Source organism: Podarcis gaigeae (assembly GCF_964106915.1).
Source record: "Podarcis gaigeae genome assembly, chromosome: Z".
Classification (NCBI taxonomy): domain Eukaryota; kingdom Metazoa; phylum Chordata; class Lepidosauria; order Squamata; family Lacertidae; genus Podarcis; species Podarcis gaigeae.
Genome location: NC_139691.1, coordinates 206,294 through 228,793, shown reverse-complemented (window position 1 = coordinate 228,793; position 22,500 = coordinate 206,294). Strand labels below are relative to the sequence as shown.

The window sequence follows — 22,500 nt, the reverse complement described above, 5'->3', positions numbered from 1 at the left end:
AGATCTGAATAGAAAGAGATCTGCAAGAAAATAGGGAGATCTGAATAGAAAGAGATCTGGAAGGAAAGAGGGAGGTCTGAATAGAAAGAGATCTGGAAGGAAAGAGGGAGATCTGAATAGAAAGAGGGAGATCTGAATAGAAAGAGATCTGCAAGGAAAGAGGGAGATCTGGAAGAGGGAGATCTGCAAGAAAATAGGGAGATCTGCAAGAAAATAGGGAGATCTGAATAGAAAGAGATCTGGAAGGAAAGAGGGAGATCTGAATAGAAAGAGATCTGGAAGGAAAGAGGGAGATCTGAATAGAAAGAGATCTGGAAGGAAAGAGGGAGATCTGAATAGAAAGAGGGAGATCTGAATAGAAAGAGATCTGCAAGAAAATAGGGAGATCTGCAAGGAAATAGTGATAAATTGGGGAGAAAAAGGTGAGAAAGTCAGGAAAGCGTTAAGGGTGGGATCCCTTGGGATCTTCCAGACCAACCCGGTGGGAGGAAGCGAATGGGGAGGATATGGAATGATGGGAAATGCGATATATATGCTGCGGATCCCACAGAGGGATTGGGATCCGAAAAGAAATAGGTGGGGATCTGCTGATAAATGGGGAGATCTGGAAAAAAAGAGGGAGATCTGAATAGAAAGAGATCTACACGGAAATAGGTAGGTCATGATCCCCAAAGAAAGAGGGAGATCTGGAAAAAAAGAGGGAGATCTGGAAGGAAAGAGGGAGATCTGGAAAGAAATAGATCTGCAAGGAAATAGGGAGATCTGGAGAGAAAGAGGGAGATCTGAATAGAAAGAGATCTGCTAGAAAAAGGGAGATCTGGAAAGAAAGAGGGAGATGTGGAAGGAAAGAGGGAGATCTGAATAGAAAGAGATCTAATAATAATAATAATAATAATAATAATAATAATATAAACTCCCCCCAGAAAATAATAATAATAATAATAATAATAATAATAATAATAATAATAATAATAACTCACCCCAGAATAATATTAATAATATTAATAATAATAATAATAATAATAATAATAATAATAATAATAACAATAATAATAATAATAATAACTCCCCCCAGAATATAATAATATAAACTCACATCAGAATATAATAACAATAACACTAATAATAATAATAATAATAATAATAATAATAATAATAATAACTCACCCCAGAATAATATTAATAATATTAATAATAATAATAATAAAAACTCCCCCCAGAATATAATAATATAAACTCACATCGGAATATAATAACAATAACAATAACACTAATAATAAGAATAATAAGAATAAGAATAATAATAACTCACCCCAGAATAATATTAATAATAATAATAATAATAATAATATAAACTCCCCCCAGAATATAATAATATAAACTCACCCCAGAATAATATTAATATTATTATTATTATTATTATTATTATTATTATTATTATTATTATTAATAATAATAATAAAAACTCCCCCCAGAATATAATAATATAAACTCACATCGGAATATAATAACAATAACAATAACACTAATAATAAGAATAATAATAATAATAATAATAATAATAATAATATAAACTCCCCCCAGAAAATAATAATAATAATAATAATAATAATAACAACAACTCACCCCAGAATAATATTAATAATATTAATAATAGTAATAATAATAATAATAATAATAATAATAATAATAATAATAATAACAACAACAACTCCCCCCAGAATATAATAATATAAACTCACATCGGAATATAATAACAATAACACTAATAATAATAATAATAATAATAATAATAATAACTCCCCCCAGAATAATATTAATAATAATAATAATAATAATAATAATAATAATAATAATAATAATAAAAACTCCCCCCAGAATATAATAATATAAACTCACATCGGAATATAATAACAATAACAATAACACCAATAATAATAATAATAATAATAATAATAATAATAATAATAAAACTCCCCCCAGAATATAATAATATAAACTCACATCAGAATATAATAACAATAACAATAACACTAATAATAATAATAATAATAATAATAATAATAACTCACCCCAGAATAATAATAATAATAATAATAATAATAATAATAATAATAACAACTCCCCCCGGAAAATAATAATATAAACTCACATCGGAATATAATAACAATAACACTAATAATAATAATAATAATAATAATAACTCACCCCAGAATAATAATAATAATAATAATAATAATAATAATATAAACTCCCCCCAGAATATAATAATATAAACTCACCCCAGAATAATATTAATAATATTAATATTATTATTATTATTATTATTATTAATAATAATAATAATAATAATAATAATAATAATAATATAAACTCCCCCCAGAATATAATAATATAAACTCACATCGGAATATAATAACAATAACCCTTACAATAATAATAATAATAATAATAATAATAATAATAATAATATAAACTCACCCCAGAATAATAATAATAATAATAATAATAATAATAATAATAACAACAACAATAACACCCCAGAATAATATTAATAATATTAATAATATTAATAATATTAATAATATTAATAATAACTCACCCTGGGATATAATAGGGTTCCTGCGGCAAGAACCTCTCCTTCCCGACCGACACCATTTTGCCCTGCAAGCGCCTTTGGGTCCTGGTCTGGCCTCCCCTTGAACTCCCCTGGGCTACCATTGTTACGCTCTACCTGTGTGACATCGGCCTGGACTTCAACCTTTAAAACTAGCCTGGAAAATGCGCCTTACCTGTTGGGTTTCTGCCTGAAAACCGGCTTTTCCGGTGGGATTTCTGCCTGAATTCATGGGGATTTAGGTATTAAGGGGAGTCTGAATATTGGATTTACCGGTTGGATTTCTGCCTGAATTCATGGGGATTTAGATATTAAAGGGGAGTCTGAAAAAATGGCTTTTCCGGTGAGATTTCTGCCTGAATTCACGGGGGTTTAGATCTCATTGTGAAGCTCTACCTGTGTGACATCGGCCTGGACTTCAACCTTTAAAACTAGCCTGGAAAATGCGCCTTACCTGTTGGGTTTCTGCCTGAAAACCGGCTTAACCGGTGAGATTTCGGCCTGAATTCATGGGGATTTAGATATGAAAGGGGAGTCTGAAAAATTGGCTTTCCCAGTGAGATTTCTGCCTGAAAATCGGCTTTACCGGTGAGATTTCTGCCTGATTAAATGGGGATTTAGATATGAAAGGGGAGTCTGAAAAATTGGCTTTTCCGGTGAGATTTCTGCCTGAAAATCGGCTTAACCGGTGAGATTTCTGCCTGCATTCATGGGGATTTAGATATGAAAGGGGAGTCTGAAAAATTGGCTTTTCCAGTGAGATTTCGGCCTGAAAATCGGCTTAACCGGTGAGATTTCTGCCTGCATTCATGGGGATTTAGATATGAAAGGGGAGTCTGAAAAATTGGCTTTTCCGGTGAGATTTCGGCCTGAAAATCGGCTTTACCGGTGAGATTTCTGCCTGATTAAATGGGGATTTAGATATGAAAGGGGAGTCTGAAAAATTGGCTTTTCCGGTGAGATTTCGGCCTGAAAATCGGCTTAACCGGTGAGATTTCTGCCTGAGTTCATGAGGATTTAGATATGAAAGGGGAGTCTGAAAAATTGGCTTTTCCGGTGAGATTTCGGCCTGAAAATCGGCTTAACCGGTGAGATTTCGGCCTGAATTCATGGGGATTTAGATATGAAAGGGGAGTCTGAAAAATTGGCTTTTCCGGTGAGATTTCGGCCTGAAATAATGGGAATTTATTATTATTAAGGGGAATCTGAAAAAAGGGGCTTTTCCGGTGAGATTTCTGCCTGATTTCATGGGGATTTAGATATGAAAGGGGAGTCTGAAAAATTGGCTTTTCCGGTGAGATTTCTGCCTGAAAATGGGCTTTTCCGGTGAGATTTCTGCCTGAAAATGAGCTTTTCCGGTGAGATTTCTGCCTGAAAATCGGCTTTACCGGTGAGATTTCTGCCTGATTTAATGGGGATTTAGATATGAAAGGGGAGTCTGAAAAATTGGCTTTTCCGGTGAGATTTCTGCCTGAAATAATGGGAATTTATTATTATTAAGGGGAATCTGATAAAGGGGCTTTTCCGGTGAGATTTCGGCCTGAAAATCGGCTTAACCGGTGAGATTTCTGCCTGAGTTCATGAGGATTTAGATATGAAAGGGGAGTCTGAAAAATTGGCTTTTCCGGTGAGATTTCTGCCTGAAAATCGGCTTTACCGGTGAGATTTCTGCCTGATTTCATGGGGATTTAGATATGAAAGGGGAGTCTGAAAAATTGGCTTTTCCGGTGAGATTTCTGCCTGAAATAATGGGAATTTATTATTATTAAGGGGAATCTGAAAAAGGGGCTTTTCCGGTGAGATTTCGGCCTGAAAATCGGCTTAACCGGTGAGATTTCTGCAAGAGTTCATGAGGATTTAGATATGAAAGGGGAGTCTGAAAAATTGGCTTTTCCGGTGAGATTTCTGCCTGAAAATCGGCTTTACCGGTGAGATTTCTGCCTGATTAAATGGGGATTTAGATATGAAAGGGGAGTCTGAAAAATTGGCTTTTCCGGTGAGATTTCGGCCTGAAAATCGGCTTTTCCGGTGAGATTTCTGCCTGAAAATTGGATTCACCGGTGAGATTTCTGCCTGAATTCATGGGGATTTAGATATGAAAGGGGAGTCTGAAAAATTGGCTTTTCCGGTGAGATTTCTGCCTGAAATAATGGGAATTTATTATTATTAAGGGGAATCTGAAAAAAGGGGCTTTTCCGGTGAGATTTCTGCCTGATTTCATGGGGATTTAGATATGAAAGGGGAGTCTGAAAAATTGGCTTTTCCGGTGAGATTTCTGCCTGAAAATGGGCTTTTCCGGTGAGATTTCTGCCTGAAAATTGGATTCACCGGTGAGATTTCTGCCTGAATTCATGGGGATTTAGATATGAAAGGGGAGTCTGAAAAATTGGCTTTTCCGGTGAGATTTCTGCCTGAAATAATGGGAATTTATTATTATTAAGGGGAATCTGAAAAAGGGGCTTTTCCGGTGAGATTTCGGCCTGAAAATGGGCTTTTCCGGTGAGATTTCTGCCTGAAAATCGGCTTTTCCGGTGAGATTTCTGCCTGAAAATGGGCTTTTCCGGTGAGATTTCTGCCTGAAAATGGGCTTTTCCGGTGAGATTTCTGCCTGAAAATGGGCTTTTCCGGTGAGATTTCTGCCTGAAAATCGGCTTAACCGGTGCGATTTCGGCCTGAATTCATGGGGATTTATATATGAAAGGGGAGTCTGAAAAATTGGCTTTTCCGGTGAGATTTCGGCCTGAAATAATGGGAATTTATTATTATTAAGGGGAATCTGGAAAAAGGGGCTTTTCTGGTGAGATTTCTGCCTGAAAATGGGCTTTTCCGGTGAGATTTCTGCCTGAAAATCGGCTTTACCGGTGAGATTTCTGCCTGATTTCATGGGGATTTAGATATGAAAGGGGAGTCTGAAAAATTGGCTTTTCCGGTGAGATTTCTGCCTGAAATAATGGGAATTTATTATTATTAAGGGGAATCTGATAAAGGGGCTTTTCCGGTGAGATTTCGGCCTGAAAATCGGCTTAACTGGTGAGATTTCTGCCTGAGTTCATGAGGATTTAGATATGAAAGGGGAGTCTGAAAAATTGGCTTTTCCGGTGAGATTTCTGCCTGAAATAATGGGAATTTATTATTATTAAGGGGAATCTGATAAAGGGGCTTTTCCGGTGAGATTTCGGCCTGAAAATCGGCTTAACTGGTGAGATTTCTGCCTGAGTTCATGAGGATTTAGATATGAAAGGGGAGTCTGAAAAATTGGCTTTTCCGGTGAGATTTCTGCCTGAAATAATGGGAATTTATTATTATTAAGGGGAATCTGAAAAAGGGGCTTTTCCGGTGAGATTTCGGCCTGAAAATCGGCTTAACCGGTGAGATTTCTGCAAGAGTTCATGAGGATTTAGATATGAAAGGGGAGTCTGAAAAATTGGCTTTTCCGGTGGGATTTCTGCCTGAAAATTGGCTTTACCAGTGAGATTTTGGCCTGAAAATTGGCTTTTCCGGTGAGATTTCTGCCTGAATTAGTGGGAATTTAGATATTAAAGGGGAGTCTGAAAAATTGGCTTTTCCAGTGAGATTTCTGCCTGAAAATCGGCTTTTCCGGTGGGATTTCTGCCTGAAAATTGGCTTTACCAGTGAGATTTTGGCCTGAAAATTGGCTTTACCGGTGAGATTTCTGCCTGAATTAATGGGAAATTTAGATATTAGAGTCTGAAAAATTGGCCTTACCTGTGAGATTTCTGCCTGAATTAATGGGGATTTAGGTATTAAAGGGAGAAAAAATTCTCACGCTCTACCTGGTGGATTGTGGCCTGAATTAATGGGGATTTAGGTATGAAGGAGAGTCTGAAAAATTGGCTTTTCCGGTGGGATTTCTGCCTGAAAATTGGCTTGACCTGTGTGACTTCGGCCTGCGATTCAACTAGTCAAACTGGCCTGAAAATGGGCTTTACCTGTGAGATTTCTGCCTGATTTAATTGGGGATTTAGATATGAAGGGGAGTCTGAAAAATGGGCTTTGCCTGTGAGATTTCTGTCTGAATTCATTGGCTTTACCGGTGAGATTTCTGCCTCAATTAATGGTCTTTTCCAGTGAGATTTCTGCTTGAAATTTGGCTTTACCGGTGAGATTTCTGCCTGAATTAATGGGGATTTAGATGTCTGAAAAATTGGCTTTTCCGTTGGGATCTCTGCCTGAAAATCGGCTTTACCTGTGATATTTCTGCCTGACTTAATGGGAATTTAGGTATTGAATGGAGGAAAAGCTTCACGCTCTACCTGGTAGTTTGCGGCCTGAAACCGGCCTGAAAAATTGGCTTTTCCTGTGGGATTTCTGCCTGAATTAATGGGAATTTAGATCTCATGGTGAAGCTTCACCTGTGTGACATCGGCCTGAATTTCAACTGGTAAAACTAGGGTGAAAAATTGGCTTTACCTGTGTGATTTCTGCCTAAATTAATGGGGATTTAGGTATCAAGGGGAAGAAATATTTGCGCTCTACCTGGTGGATTGCGGCCTGATCTGTGGGTGAATTGCAGCCAGGAGGCAGAAGTTCAACAGGTGAAGCTGGCCTGGAAAATGGGCTTTACCTGTGAGATTTCTGCCTGAATTAATGGGGATTTAAATAGTAAGGGGAGGAGAAGATTCGCACTCTACCTGGTGGATTGCGGCCTGATCTCATTCAGAAGCTTCACCAGTGTGACATCGGCCTCCCAATCAACTGGTGAAGCTGGCCTGAAGAATCGGCTTTGCCTGTGAGATTTCTGCCTGAATTAATGGGGAATTTAGATCTTAGTGGGGAAAAGTATTGCGCTCTACCTGGTGGATTGCTGCCTGATCTGATGGGTTTTCTGCCTGAATTAATGGGAAATTTAGATCTTAAGGGGAGGGAAAGCTTCACGCTCTACCTGGTGGATTGCAGCCTGATCTGTTGAGGAATCGCTGGTTGATCTTTGCGGTCTAACGGGTGAATTCCTGCCTGATCTTGGAGCTCTACCTGGTGAATTGCTGCCTGATCTACCTGTTGAATTGCTGCCTGATCTACTGATGAATTCCTGCCTATCTAACTGTTGAATTTCTGCCTGATCTATTGACGAATCTGCTCTACCTGGTGAATTGCTGCCTGATCTATTCATGAATCTGATAGACCTGATGAATTCCTGCCTGATCTACCTGGTGAATGCTGCCTAATCTGATGATGAATCTGCTCTACCTGATGAATTTCTGTCTGATCTTTGCACTCTACCTGGTGAATTCCTGCCTGATGTACCTGGTGAATTGCTGCCTGATATACTGCTCTACCTAATGAATTCCTGCCTGATCTATTGAAGAATCTGGTCAACCTGTTGAATTCCTGCCTGATATACCTGGTGAATCGCTGCCTGACCTACCTGGTGATTTCCTGCCTGGTGTATTGATGAATTTCTGCCTGATATACCTGGTGAATTTCTGTATGATCTTTGCGCTCTACCTGGTGGATTGCAGCCTGATCTGTTGGTGAATTGCTGCCTGATCTTTGCACTCTACCTAGTGAATTCCTGCCTGATCTACCGGTTGAATTCCTGCCTGATCTACCTGTTGAATTCCTGCCTGATCTACCTGGTGAATTGCAGCCTGATCTACTGATGAATCTGCTCTACCTGGTGGACTGCTGCCTGATCTGTTGAGGAATCGCTGCCTGATCTTTGCACTCTACCTGGTGAATTGCTGCCGGATCCTGTTGCTCTACCTGGTGAATTGCTGCCTGTTCTCAGCACTCTACCTGGTGAATTGCAGCCTGATCTACTGATGAATCTGGTATACCTGTTGAATTCCTGCCTGATCTACCTGATGATTTCCTGCCTGATCTTTGCCCTCTACCTGGTGAATTCCTGCCTGATCTACCTGATGAATCGATGCCTGACCTACTGAAGAATCTGCTCTACCTGGTGAATTGCTGCCTGATCTTTGCCCTCTGCCTGGTGAATTCCGGCCTGGTCTTGGCGCTCTACCAGGTGAATTGCTGCCTGATCTATTGATGAATCTGGTTACCTGGTGAATTGCTGCCTGATCTCTTCAATATCTGCCTGATGAATTCCTGGATGAATCTGCTCTACCTGATGAATTCCTGCCTGATTTACCCGTCGAATTTCTGCCTGATCTCTTCAATATCTGCCTGATGAATTCCTGTCTGATCTACCTGTTGAATATCTGCCTGATATACTGGTGAATCTGGTCTACCTGGTCTGGTCTGATTTCTCCCTAAAGCCTCGCGCTCTACCTGGTGAATTCCTGCCTGCCAGACTTGCCTTCTAGGCGGTGGGGGGGGGAGACAGGTAGAAATCTCATGGGTGGAGTTCTGGGCGGAAATCCCACCGGTGAAGCTAGTATTGGGAAAGGGGTTGCCAGCAGACAGGCAGACATCTCACCGGTGAACCTAGCGTTGGGAAATTGAGTGGAGTCGCAGGCGGAAATCCCACTGGCGAAGCTAGCACTGGGAAATTGCATGGAGACGGGCGGAAATCCTACTGGTGCAGCTGGGTGGGGAAAAGCCAGGTAGAAATCCCAGTGGTGGAGTTTGGGTGGAGTTGCGGGCGGAAATCCCACCGGTGAAGCTAGCATTGCCAGCAGGCCAAAGCAGCGCAGGCAGGAATCCCACTGGTGCAGCTTGGGGGTAAAAGCCAGGTAGAAATCCCCTTGGTGGAGTTTGGGTGGAGTTGCGGGCGGAAATCCCACTGATGAAGCTAGTGCTGGGAAAGGGGTTGCCAACAGACGGGCAGAAATCCCACCGGTGAAGCTAGCGCTGGGAAATTGCCAGCAGACAGGCAGAAATCCTACTGGTGCAGCTCAGTTTGAAAAGCCAGGTAGAAATCCGTTTGGTGGAGTTTGGGTGGAGTTACGGGCGGAAATCCGACCGGTGAAGCTAGCAGGAATTCATCAGTAGGTCAGGCAGCAATTCACCAGGTGGAGCAGATTCGTCAATAGATCAGGCAGAAATTCAACAGGTAGATCAGGCAGCAATGCACCAGGTAGAGCGCAAAGTCAGGCAGTAATAACACCGGTACAGCTTGGTGGTAAAAGCCAGGCAGAAATCCCACCGGTGGAGTTTGGGTGGAGTTCCGGGTGGAAATCCCACAGGTGAAGCTTCCTCTGGGAGGAAGCAGGAGGGAATCCTACCGGTGCAGCTTGGTGGCAAAAGCCAGGTAGAAATCCCCTTGGTGGAGTTTGGGTGGAGTTGCGGGCAGAAATCCCACTGATGAAGCTAGTGCTGGGAAATGGGTTGCCAACAGACGGGCAGAAATTGCACCGGTGCAGCTAGCGCTGTGAAATTGCCAGCAGACAGGCAGAAATCCCACTGGTGAACCTAGTGTTGGGAAATGGGTGGCCAAAAGACAGGCGGAAATCACACTGGTCCAGCTCAGTGGGAAAAGCCAGGTAGAAATCCCACTGGTGGAGTTTGGATAGGTGGAGGTCCGGGCGGAAATCCCACCGGCGAAGCTGGCACTGGGATATTGCTAGGAGACAGGCAGAAATCGCAATGGTGCAGCTACTACTGAGAATTTGGGTAGAGTGGCAGGCGGAAATCCCACCGGCGAAGCTTGTATTGGGAAGTTGCAGGGCTTTGCCAGGCAGGAATTGCACCGGTGCAGCTCGGTGTGGAAAGCCAGGTAGAAATTCTACTGGTGGAGTTTGGATGGGTGGAGTTCCGGGTGGAAATCCCACAGGTGTAGCTTCCTCTGAGAGGAAGCAGGCAGGAATCCCACCGGTTCAGCTTGGGGGCAAGCCAGGTAGAAATCCCACTGGTGGAGTTTGGACGCAGCGCATTATGGGCGGAAATCCAACCAGTGAAGCTAGCACTGCGAAATGGCCAGCAGACGGGCGGAAATCACACTGGTGAAGCTAGTATTGGAAATGGGTTGCGAGCAGGCAGGCGGAAATCACACTGGTGCAGCTCGGTGGGAAAAGCCAGGTAGAAATCCCACTGGTGGAGTTTGGATAGGTGGAGGTCCGGGCGGAAATCCCACCGGCGAAGCTGGCACTGGGAAATTGCCTGGAGACGGGCGGAAATCCTACTGGTGCAGCTCAGTTTGAAAAGCCAGGTAGAAATCCATTTGGTGGAGTTTGGGTGGAGTTACGGGCGGAAATCCGACCGGTGAAGCTAGCAGGAATTCATCAGTAGATCAGGCAGCAATTCACCAGGTGGAGCAGATTCGTCAATAGAGCAGGCAGAAATTCAACAGGTAGATCAGGCAGCAATGCACCAGGTAGAGCGCAAAGGTCAGGCAGTAATCACACCGGTACAGCTTGGTGGTAAAAGCCAGGCAGAAATCCCACCGGTGGAGTGTGGGTGGAGTTCCGGGTGGAAATCCCACAGGTGAAGCTTCCTCTGGGAGGAAGCAGGCAGGAATCCCACCGGGCAGCTTGGGGGTAAAAGCCAGGTAGAAATCCGTTTGGTGGAGTTTGGGTGGAGTTGCGGGCGGAAATCCCACTGATGAAGCTAGTGCTGGGAAATGGGTTGCCAACAGACGGGCAGAAATCACACCGGTGAAGCTAGAGTTGGGAAATGGGTTGGCAGCAGACAGGCAGAAATTGCACCGGTGCAGCTTGGTGGAGAAAAGCCAGGTCGAAATCCCCCTGGTGGAGTTTGGATGCGGAGGATTACGGGCGGAAATCCCACTGGTGAAGCTAGCTGTGGGAATTTGGGGGGACGGCCTGCAGTTCTCAAGCTGGCCGGCAGACGGGCAGAAATCCCAATGGTGCAACTAGTGTTAAGAATTTGGGGCCTGCAGTTCCCAAGGTGGCCAGAAGACGGGCGGAAATCCCACCAGTGCAGCTACTATTGCTGGCAGCCTTGGGCAGTTCCCAATGTGGCCAGCAGGCTGAAGCAGTGCATTGCCAGGCAGGAATTGCACCGGTGCAGCTCAGTTTGAAAAGCCAGGTAGAAATCCGTTTGGTGGAGTTTGGGTGGAGTTGCGGGCGGAAACCCAACCGGTGAAGCTAGCGCTGTGACGTTGCCAGGAGACGGGCGGAAATCCCACCGGTGAAGCTAGCAGGAATTCATCAGTAGATCAGGCAGCAATTCACCAGGTGGAGCAGATTCGTCAATAGATCAGGCAGAAATTCAACAGGTAGATCAGGCAGCAATGCACCAGGTAGAGCGCAAAGGTCAGGCAGTAATAACACCGGTACAGCTTGGTGGTAAAAGCCAGGCAGAAATCCCACCGGTGGAGTTTGGGTGGAGTTCCGGGTGGAAATCCCACAGGTGAAGCTTCCTCTGGGAGGAAGCAGGCAGGAATCCCACCGGTGCAGCTTGGTGGCAAAAGCCAGGTAGAAATCCCCTTGGTGGAGTTTGAGTGGAGTTGCGGGCGGAAATCCCACTGATGAAGCTAGTGCTGGGAAATGGGTTGCCAACAGACGGGCAGAAATTGCACCGGTGAAGCTAGCGTTGTGAAATTGCCAGCAGACAGGCGGAAATCCCACTGGTGAACCTAGTGTTGGGAAATGGGTGGCCAAAAGACAGGCGGAAATCACACTGGTCCAGCTCAGTGGGAAAAGCCAGGTAGAAATCCCACTGGTGGAGTTTGGATAGGTGGAGGTCCGGGCGGAAATCCCACCGGCGAAGCTGGCACTGGGATATTGCTAGGAGACAGGCAGAAATCGCAATGGTGCAGCTACTACTGAGAATTTGGGTGGAGTGGCAGGCGGAAATCCCACCGGCGAAGCTTGTATTGGGAAGTTGCAGGGCTTTGCCAGGCAGGAATTGCACCGGTGCAGCTCGGTGTGGAAAGCCAGGTAGAAATCCTACTGGTGGAGTTTGGATGGGTGGAGTTCCGGGTGGAAATCCCACAGGTGTAGCTTCCTCTGAGAGGAAGCAGGCAGGAATCCCACCGGTCCAGCTTGGGGGGAAGCCAGGTAGAATCCCACTGGTGGAGTTTGGACGCAGCGCATTATGGGCGGAAATCCAACCAGTGAAGCTAGCACTGCAAAATGGCCAGCAGACGGGCGGAAATCACACTGGTGAAGCTAGTATTGGAAATGGGTTGCGAGCAGGCAGGCGGAAATCACACTGGTGCAGCTTCGTGGGGGGGTTGGGAAGCCAGGTAGAAATCCCACCGGTGGAATTTGGGTGGAGTTCGGGCGGAAATCCCACCGGCGAAGCTTGCGCTGGGAAATTGCTTGCCAGGGTGGCCAGAAGACAGGCAGAAATCGCAATGGTAAAGCTAGTATTGGGGAAAACAGCCTGCAGTTCTCAAGGAGTCCAGCAGAGGAGGGAGGCAGGCAGGAATCACACCGGGGCAGCTTGGATGGGGCAAAAGCCAGGTAGAAATCCCACTGGTGGAGTTCAGATGCAGGGGATACCGGGCGGAAATCCCACCGGCGAAGCTGGCGCAGGGATATTGCCAGGAGACAGGCAGAAATCGCAAAGGTGCAGCTACTATTGGGCATTTGGGTGGAGTGGCAGGCAGAAATCTCACCGGCCAAGCTGGCGCAGGGATATTGCCAGGAGACAGGCAGAAATCGCAAAGGTGCAGCTACTATTGGGCATTTGGGTGGAGTGGCAGGCGGAAATCTCACCGGCGAAACTAGCGCTGGGAAATGGGCTGCGTGCAGACGGGCGGAAATGGCACTGGTGCAGCTAGTATTGGGAATCTGGGTGGGCGGTCTGCAATTCTCAAGGTTGACAGCCGAGGAAGGAAGCAAGCAGGAGTAACACTGGTGCAGCTCGGTGGGGGGGAAAAGCCAGGTAGAAATCCCACTGGTGGAGTTTGCATGGCGTTCCAGGCGGAAATCCCACTGGATAAGCTAGAGCTGGGAAATGTGTTGCCAGGCTTGCCAGCAGACGGGCAGAAATCCAATCGGTGAAGCTAGTGCTGGGAAATTGCCAGCAGACGGGCGGAAATCGGACTGGTGCAGCTAGTATTGGGAATTCCAGGAAGGAAGAAGGCAGGAATAACACCGGTGCAGCTCCCTGGGAAAATCCAGGTAGAAATCCCACCGGTGGAGTTTGGGTGGCGTTGCGGGCGGAAATCCCACCGGCGAAGCTAGCACTGGGAAATTGCCAGCAGACGGGCGGAAATCCCACTGGTGCAGCTTGGTTGGAAAAGCCAAAGGAGTGCTTTGCCAGGCAGGAATCGCACCGGTCAAGCTCAGTGGGGAAAGCCAGGTAGAAATCCCACTGGTGGAGTTTGGGTGGAGATCCGGGCGGAAATCCCACTGGCGAAGCTAGCGCTGGGAAATTGCCAGCAGACGGGCGGAAATCCCACTGGTGCAGCTTGGTTGGAAAAGCCAAAGGAGTGCTTTGCCAGGCAGGAATCGCACCGGTCAAGCTCAGTGGGGAAAGCCAGGTAGAAATCCCACTGGTGGAGTTTGGGTGGAGATCCGGGCAGAAATCCCACTGGCGAAGCTAGCGCTGGGAAATTGCCAGGAGACAGGCAGAAATCGCAATGGTGCAGCTAGTATTGGGAATTATGGGAATGGCCTAAAGTTCCCCAGGTTGCCAGCAGACAGGCAGAAGTTCCACCGGCGAAGATAGCATGGCTGGCAACCTTAGTCAGTTCCCAAGCAGGCAAAAGGAGTGCTTTGCCAGGCAGGAATCGCACCGGTGCAGCTCGTTGGGGGAAAGCCAGGTAGCAATCCCACTGGTGGAGTTTGGGTGGAGTTGCGGGCGGAAATCCCACTGGCCAAGCTAGCGCTGGGAAATGGCCAGCGGATAGGCGGAAGTCACAATGGTGCAGCTAGTAATGGGGATTCCAGGAAGGAAGCAGGCAGGAATCACACCGGTGCAGCTTGGTGGGAAAAGCCAAAGCAGTGCTTTGCTAGGCAGGAATAACACCGGTCCAGCTTGGTGGGGAAAAGCCAGGTAGAAATCCCACTGGTAGAGTTGGGATGCAGGGGATTACGGGCGGAAATCCCACCGGTGAAGATAGCGCTGGGAAATGGCCAGGAGACGGGCGGAAATCGCACTAGTGCAGCTAGTATTGGGAATTTAGGGAATGGTCTAAAGTTCCCAAGTTGCAGGCAGACGGGCGGAAATCCCACTGGTGGAGCTTGGTGGGAAATTACAAAGCAGTGCTTTGCCCGGCAGGATTTCCACTGGTGCAGTTCAAGGCCGAAATCCCACTGGCGAAGCTAGCGCTTGGAAATTGCCAGGAAGCAGGCGGAAATCCCACTGGTGAAGCTAGTATTGGGAAATTGCCAGGAGACAGGCGGAAATCACACTGGTGAAGCTAGTATTGGGAATTATGGGAATGGCCTAAAGTTCCCAAAGTGGCCAGCAAAGTCCTGCCTGCACTACCTGCTGAACTGCTGCCTGATCAACCTGGTGAATTCCTGCCTGATCTTGACATTCCCCCCTCTATGGCCCGCGATTCCCAAGGCCGCCAGCCTTGCCTTCCAGGAGGAAGCGGGCAGGAATAACACCGGTGCATCTGGGTGGGAAAAGCCAGGTAGAAACCCCACCGGTGGAGTTTGGGTGGAGTTGCGGGCGGAAATCCCACTGGTGTAGTTTGGATGCAGGGAATTACGGGCGGAAATCCCACCGGCGAAGCTAGAGTTGGGAAATGGGTTGGCAGCAGACAGGCAGAAATTGCACCGGTGCAGCTTGGTGGAGGAAAGCCAGGTCGAAATCCCCCTGGTGGAGTTTGGATGCTGGCCGGCAGACGGGCAGAAATCCCAATGGTGCAGCTAGTATTAAGAATTTGGGGCCTGCAGTTCCCAAGGTGGCCAGAAGACGGGCGGAAATCCCACCGGTGCAGCTACTATTGCTAGCAGCCTTGGGCAGTTCCCAATGTGGCCAGCAGGCTGAAGCAGTGCATTGCCAGGCAGGAATTGCACCGGTGCAGCTCAGTTTGAAAAGCCAGGTAGAAATCCGTTTGGTGGAGTTTGGGTGGAGTTGCGGGCGGAAACCCAACCGGTGAAGCTAGCGCTGTGATGTTGCCAGGAGACGGGCGGAAATCCCACCGGTGAAGCTAGCAGGAATTCATCAGTAGATCAGGCAGCAATTCACCAGGTGGAGCAGATTCGTCAATAGATCAGGCAGAAATTCAACAGGTAGATCAGGCAGCAATGCACCAGGTAGAGCGCAAAGGTCAGGCAGTAATCACACCGGTACAGCTTGGTGGTAAAAGCCAGGCAGAAATCCCACCGGTGGAGTTTGGGTGGAGTTCCGGGTGGAAATCCCACAGGTGAAGCTTCCTCTGGGAGGAAGCAGGAGGGAATCCCACTGGTGCAGCTTGGTGGCAAAAGCCAGGTAGAAATCCCCTTGGTGGAGTTTGGGTGGAGTTGCGGGCGGAAATCCCACTGATGAAGCTAGTGCTGGGAAATGGGTTGCCAACAGACGGGCAGAAATCACACCGGTGAAGCTAGCGCTGGGAAATTGCCAGCAGACAGGCAGAAATCCCACTGGTGAACCTAGTGTTGGGAAATGGGTTGCCAGCAGACAGGCGGAAATCACACTGGTCCAGCTCAGTGGGAAAAGCCAGGTAGAAATCCCACTGGTGGAGTTTGGATAGGTGGAGGTCCGGGCGGAAATCCCACCGGCGAAGCTGGCACTGGGATATTGCTAGGAGACAGGCAGAAATCGCAATGGTGCAGCTACTACTGAGAATTTGGGTAGAGTGGCAGGCGGAAATCCCACCGGCGAAGCTTGTATTGGGAAGTTGCAGGGCTTTGCCAGGCAGGAATTGCACCGGTGCAGCTCGGTGTGGAAAGCCAGGTAGAAATTCTACTGGTGGAGTTTGGATGGGTGGAGTTCCGGGTGGAAATCCCACAGGTGTAGCTTCCTCTGAGAGGAAGCAGGCAGGAATCCCACCGGTTCAGCTTGGGGGCAAGCCAGGTAGAAATCCCACTGGTGGAGTTTGGACGCAGCGCATTATGGGCGGAAATCCAACCAGTGAAGCTAGCACTGCGAAATGGCCAGCAGACGGGCGGAAATCACACTGGTGAAGCTAGTATTGGAAATGGGTTGCGAGCAGGCAGGCGGAAATCACACTGGTGCAGCTCGGTGGGAAAAGCCAGGTAGAAATCCCACTGGTGGAGTTTGGATAGGTGGAGGTCCGGGCGGAAATCCCACCGGCGAAGCTGGCACTGGGAAATTGCCTGGAGACGGGCGGAAATCCTACTGGTGCAGCTCAGTTTGAAAAGCCAGGTAGAAATCCATTTGGTGGAGTTTGGGTGGAGTTACGGGCGGAAATCCGACCGGTGAAGCTAGCAGGAATTCATCAGTAGATCAGGCAGCAATTCACCAGGTGGAGCAGGTAGAAATCCCACTGGGGTAGTTTGGGCGCCATGGATTCTGGGCGGAAATCCCACCGGTGAATTCCTGCCTGCTCTACCTGGTGAATTCCTGCCTGATCTTGACTCCGCCCCCTCAATGCGATTCCTCCCCTAGAATCCCATTGGGAAGCTAGATCTGTGTGACATTGGCCTGCCGGCAGGCAGGACTTCAACTGGTGAAGCTTTTGGGGGGATTTCTCCTTGAAGCCTCGCACTCTACCTGGTGAATTCCTGCCCGCAGCCTTGCCTTCTAGGAGGAAGTGGGCAGGAATCACACTGGTGCAGCGCAAAGGGGGGGAGACAGGTAGAAATCTCACGGGTGGAGTTCCGGGCGGAAATCCCACCGGTGAAGCTAGCGATGGGGGGAAACGGCCTGCAGTTCTTAAGGTTGCCAGCTGAGGAAGGAAGCAGGCAGGAGTAACACCGGTGCAGCTCGGTGGGAAAAGCCAGGTAGAAATCCCCACGGTGGAGTTTGGGTGGAGTTGCGGGCGGAAATCCAACTGGTGTAGTTTGGGCTGGGAAATTGCCAGGAGACAGGTAGAAATCGCACCGGTGCAGCTTGGTGGGAAAAGCCAGGTCGAAATCCCCCTGGTGAAGTTTGGATGCAGAGGATTATGGGCGGAAATCCCACCGGTGAGGTTAGCTGTGGGAAATGGGTTGACAGCAGACAGGCAGAAATTGCACCGGTGCAGCTTGGAGGGGGGGAAAAACCAGGTCGAAATCCCCCTGGTGGAGTTTGGATGCGGAGGATTACGGGCGGAAATCCCACTGGTGAAGCTAGCTGTGGGAATTTGGGGGGACGGCCTGCAGTTCCCAAGGTGGGCAGAAGACGGGCGGGAATCCCACCGGCGCAGCTCCTATTGCTGGCAGCCTTGGGCAGTTCCCTATGTGGCCAGCAGTCCTTTGCCAGGCAGGAATTGCACCGGTGCAGCTCAGTGGAAAAAAATTCAGGTAGAAATCCCACTGGTGGAGTTTGGGTGGAGTTGCGGGCGGAAATCCCACCGGTGAAGCTAGCGCTGGGCAATGGCCAGCAGACAGGCGGAAATCGCACTGGTGCAGCTAGTATTGGGAATCGGGGTGGAGTTGCAGGCAGAAACCCAAGCGGTGAAGCTAGCGCTGGGAAATGGCCAGGAGACGGGCAGAAATCGCACTGATTCAGCTCGTATTGGGAATTTGGGTGGAGTGGCAGGCGGAAATCACACCAGTGAAGCTAGTGATGGGAAATTGGGGAACGGCCTGCACTTCCTAAGCTTGCCAGCAGGCAGGCAGGAATCGCACCGGTGCAGCTCGTAGGGAAAAGCCAGGTAGAAATCCCACCGGTGTGGAGTTGCGAGTGGAAATCCCACAGGTGAAGCTTCCTGTGGGAGGAAGCAGGCAGGAGTCCCACTGGTGCAGCTTGGTGGCAAATGTCAGGTAGAAATCCCACCGGTGGAGTTTGGAGGCAGCGGATGATGGGCTGAAATCCAACCGGTGAAGCGAGCGCTGCGAAATGGCCAGGAGACGGGCGGAAATCGCACTGGTGCAGCTAGTCTTGGGGACGGCCTGCAGTTGCGGGTGGAAATCCCACAGGTGAAGCTAGCGCTGGGAAAGGGGAAGCTTCCTCTGGGAGGAAGCAGGCAGGAGTCCCACCGGTGCAGCTTGGTGGCAAAAATCAGGTAGAAATCCCACCGGTGGAGTTTGGAGGCAGTGGACTATGGGCGGAAATCCAACCGGTGAAGCTAGCGCTGCGAAATGGCCAGCAGACGGGCGGAAATCCCACTGGTGCAGCTAGTCTTGGGGACGGCCTGCAGTTGCGGGTGGAAATCCCACAGGTGAAGCTAGCGCAGGGAAAGGGGAAGCTTCCTCTGGGAGGAAGCAGGCAGGAGTCCCACCGGTGCAGCTTGGTGGCAAAAGTCAGGTAGAAATCCCACTGGTGGAGTTTGGAGGCAGCGGACTATGCGGAAATCCAACCGGTGAAGCTAGCGCTGGGAAATGGCCAGCAGACGGGCGGAAATCGCACTGGTGCAGCTAGTCTTGGGGACGGCCTGCAGTTGCGGGTGGAAATCCCACAGGTGAAGCTAGCGTGGGAAAGGGGAAGCTTCCTCTGGGAGGAAGCAGGCAGGAGTCCCACCGGTGCAGCTTGGTGGCAAATGTCAGGTAGTAATCCCACCGGTGGAGTTTGGAGGCAGCGGATGATGGGCGGAAATCCAACCGGTGAAGCGAGCGCTGCGAAATGGCCAGCAGACGGGCGGAAATCGCACTGGTGCAGCTAGCGCTGGGAAAGGGGAAGTTTCCTCTGGGAGGAAGCAGGCAGGAGTCCCACCGGTGCAGCGGATGATGGGCGGCAATCCAATGGCCAACAGGCGGGCGGAAATTGCACCAGGGTCATCTAGTTCTGACCCGCTTTGTCGGCCCCCAAAGGGGCCCCGGCTGCGGGTTCGAAAATCCCGGGAAAAGCAGGATTTGAACCCGCAGCCGATTCGGGGTTGGGATGGAGGACCTTTGGGATCCGCTCCTTCCAGCCCCTCCCTTTGCCTGTCAATCAGCCCCTCTGCCCGCCCTCTCCCCCCCGTCAATCTCCCTCTTTCTCCCCCCCTCCCCCTTATTTTCCCACCCTCCCTCCCCGCCTCCCTCTTTCCCTCCCTCCCCCCTTTCCCCACACTCTCCCTTCTCCCCCTCCCCTCCTATTTTCCCACCCTCCCTCCCCCCCTCCCCCCTCCCTCCCCCCATTTCCCCGTCAATCTTCCCTCATTTCCCCCCTCCCTCCCCTCCTCCTTTCCCCCTCCCTCCCCACCTATTTTTCCCACCCTCCCTCCCCCCTTTCCCCACACTCTCCCTTTCCCCCCTCCCCTCCTCCCCTCCTCCCCCCTCCCTCCATTTCCCCGTCAATCTCCCTCTTCCCCCCTCCCCTCCCTCCCCCTCCTATTTTCCCACCCCTCCCTCCCCTCCCTCCCCCCTTCCCCGTCAATCTTCCTTCTTTTCCCCCCTCCCTCCCCTCCTCCTTGCCCACTTTCCTCCCTCCCCTCCCTCCCCATTTCCCGTCAATCTCCCTCTTCCCCCTCCCCTCCCTCCCCTCCTATTTCCCCACCCTCCCTCCCCTCCCTCCCCCCATTTCCCCGTCAATCTTCCCTCTTCCGCCCTCCCCTCCCTCCCCCTCCTATTTTCCCACCCTCCCTCCCCTCCCTCCCCCCATTTCCCCCTCAATCTCCCTCTTTCTCCCCCCTCCCCTTCCTATTTCCCCACCCTCCCTCCCCTCCCTCCCCCCATTTCCCGTCAATCTTCCCTCTTCCCCCCCTCCCCTCCCCCTCCCCTCCTATTTTCCCACCCTCCCTCCCCCCATTTCCCCGTCAATCTCCCTCTTCCCCCCTCCCCTCCCTCCCCCTCCTATTTCCCCACCCTCCCTCCCCTCCCTCCCCCCATTTCCCGTCAATCTTCCCTCTTCCCCCCTCCCCTCCCCCTCCCCTCCTATTTTCCCACCCTCCCTCCCCCCATTTCCCCGTCAATCTCCCTCTTCCCCCCTCCCCTCCCTCCCCTCCTATTTCCCCACCCTCCCTCCCCTCCCTCCCCCCATTTCCCCGTCAATCTCCCTCTTCCCCCCTCCCCTCCCCCTCCCCTCCTATTTTCCCACCCTCCCTCCCTCCATTTCCCCGCCAATCTTCCCTCTTTTCCCCCCTCCCTTCCCTCCTCCTCCCTTTCCCGTCACTCTCCCTCCTCCCCCCTCCTATTTCACCCCTCCCACCCCTCCCTCCCCACTCCTTTCCCTCCCCTCCCTCTCACCCCTCCCTCCCTCCCCCCGTTTACCCGTCACTCTCCCTCTTCCCCTCCTCCCATCTCCCATCCCCGCCCCTCCCTCTTTCCCTCCCTCCCCCATTCCCCGTCAATCTCCCTCTTCCCCCCTCCCCTCCCCTCCCCCTCCTATTTTCCCACCCCTCCCTCCCCTCCCCTCCCTCCCTCCATTTCCCCGCCAATCTTCCCTCTTTCCCCCCTCCCTTCCCTCCTCCTCCCTTTCCCGTCACTCTCCCTCCTCCCCCCTCCTATTTCACCCCTCCCACCCCTCCCTCCCCACTCCTTTCCCTCCCCTCCCTCTCACCCCTCCCTCCCTCCCCCCGTTTACCCGTCACTCTCCCTCTTCCCCCTCCTCCCATCTCCCATCCCCGCCCCTCCCTCTTTCCCTCCCTCCCCCCGTCAATCTCCCTCCTACCTCCCCCCTCCCTCCCCCTTCCCCGTCACTCTTCCTCCCCCTCCCCTCCTATTTTCCCACCCCTCCCTCCCCTCGCTTTCCCCCTCCCCCTCCCCTCCTATTTCCCCACCCTCCCTCCCCCCCATTTCCCCGTCAATCTCCCCCTCGCCTCGCTTTCCCCCTCCCCTCCTATTTTCCCTCCCCTCCTTCCCCCTATCCCGTCACTCTCCCCCCGCCCCTTTCCCCACCCCTCCCCATACTCCCCCCTCCCCTCCTATTTTCCCACCCCTCCCTCCCCCCTTTCCCCTCACTCTCCCTCTTCCCCTCGCTTTCCCCCTCCTCCCCCTCCCCTCCTATTTTCCCTCCCCTCCCTCCCCCTATCCCGTCACTCTCCCCCCGCCCCTTTCCCCACCCCTCCCCAAACTCCCCCCTCCCCTCCTATTTTCCCACCCCTCCCTCCCCCTTTCCCCTCACTCTCCCTCTTCCCCTCGCTTTCCCCTCCTCCCCCTCCCCTCCTATTTTCCCACCCCTCCCTCCCCTCGCTTTCCCCCTCCTCCCCCTCCCCTCCTATTTTCCCACCCTCCCTCCCCCCTTTCCCCGTCAATCTTCCCTCTTTTCCCCCTCCCTCCCCTCCTCCTTGCCCACTTTCCTCCTCCCCTCCCTCCCCCCGTTTCCCCGTCACTCTCCCTCCTCCCCCTCCTATTTTCCCACCCCTCCCTCCCCACTCCTTTCCCTCCCCCCATTTCCCCGTCAAACTCCCCCCTCCCCTCCTATTTTCCCACCCTCCCTCCCCCCTTTCCCCTCGCTTTCCCCTCCTCCCCCTCCCCTCCTATTTTCCCACCCCTCCCTCCCCTCGCTTTCCCCCTCCTCCCCCTCCCCTCCTATTTTCCCACCCACCCTCCCTCCCCCCTTTCCCCTCGCTTTCCCCTCCTCCCCCTCCCCTCCTATTTTCTCACCCCTCCCTCCCCTCGCTTTCCCCCTCCTCCCCCTCCCCTCCTATTTTCCCACCCTCCCTCCCCCCTTTCCCCGCCAATCTTCCCTCTTTTCCCCCTCCCTCCCTCCCCTCCTCCTTTCCCACCTTCCTCCTCCCCTCCCTCCCCCCATTTCCCCGTCAAACTCCCCCCTCCCCTCCTATTTTCCCACCCCTCCCTCCCCCCTTTCCCCTCGCTTTCCCCTCCTCCCCCTCCCCTCCTATTTTCCCACCCCTCCCTCCCCTCGTTTTCCCCCTCCTCCCCCTCCCCTCCTATTCCCCCCTCCCTCCCCCCCTTTCCCCATCAATCTCCCCCCTCCCCTCGCTTTCCCCTCCTCCCCCTCCCCTCCTATTTTCCCACCCCTCCCTCCCCTCCCTCCCCCCTTTCCCCGTCAATCTTCCCTCTTTTCCCCTCCCTCCCCCCCGTTTCCCCGTCACTCTCCCTCCTCCCCTCCTATTTTCCCACCCTCCCACCCCCCCTTTCCCCTCGCTTTCCCCCTCCTCC

The 22,500-nt window shown here is 50.6% G+C and overlaps 1 protein-coding gene and 2 long non-coding RNA genes across 4 annotated transcripts in view; 1 reads left to right on the top strand and 2 right to left on the bottom strand.

Annotated features, from left to right (window-relative positions):
- The window catches only part of CIMIP2A (ciliary microtubule inner protein 2A), a 19,548-nt gene extending 16,713 nt beyond the window's left edge, over positions 1-2,835 (bottom strand). The window contains exon 1 of the mRNA XM_083723186.1: positions 2,603-2,835. Within this exon, the coding sequence (XP_083579312.1) occupies positions 2,603-2,721 (119 nt within the window). The 5' untranslated portion in view covers positions 2,722-2,835. The remainder of the gene's footprint in view (positions 1-2,602) is intronic.
- A 4,775-nt stretch (positions 2,836-7,610) lies between these two features.
- Positions 7,611-8,559, bottom strand: LOC310836216. Of its 2 annotated transcripts, none has more exons than XR_014559926.1 (3): positions 8,473-8,559; positions 8,164-8,211; positions 7,611-7,785 (listed from the first exon to the last, which is right to left on the bottom strand). It is a non-coding gene; the product is annotated as an uncharacterized lncRNA (long non-coding RNA). The 2 variants fall into 2 exon arrangements; XR_014559927.1 differs by having other exon boundaries at positions 8,164-8,252; positions 8,497-8,559.
- Positions 8,560-15,161: 6,602 nt separating this feature from the next.
- LOC310836217 lies at positions 15,162-17,666 on the top strand. Its single transcript, XR_014559928.1, has 3 exons — positions 15,162-15,211; positions 17,317-17,428; positions 17,566-17,666. It is a non-coding gene; the product is annotated as an uncharacterized lncRNA (long non-coding RNA).
- Positions 17,667-22,500: the final 4,834 nt, after the last annotated feature.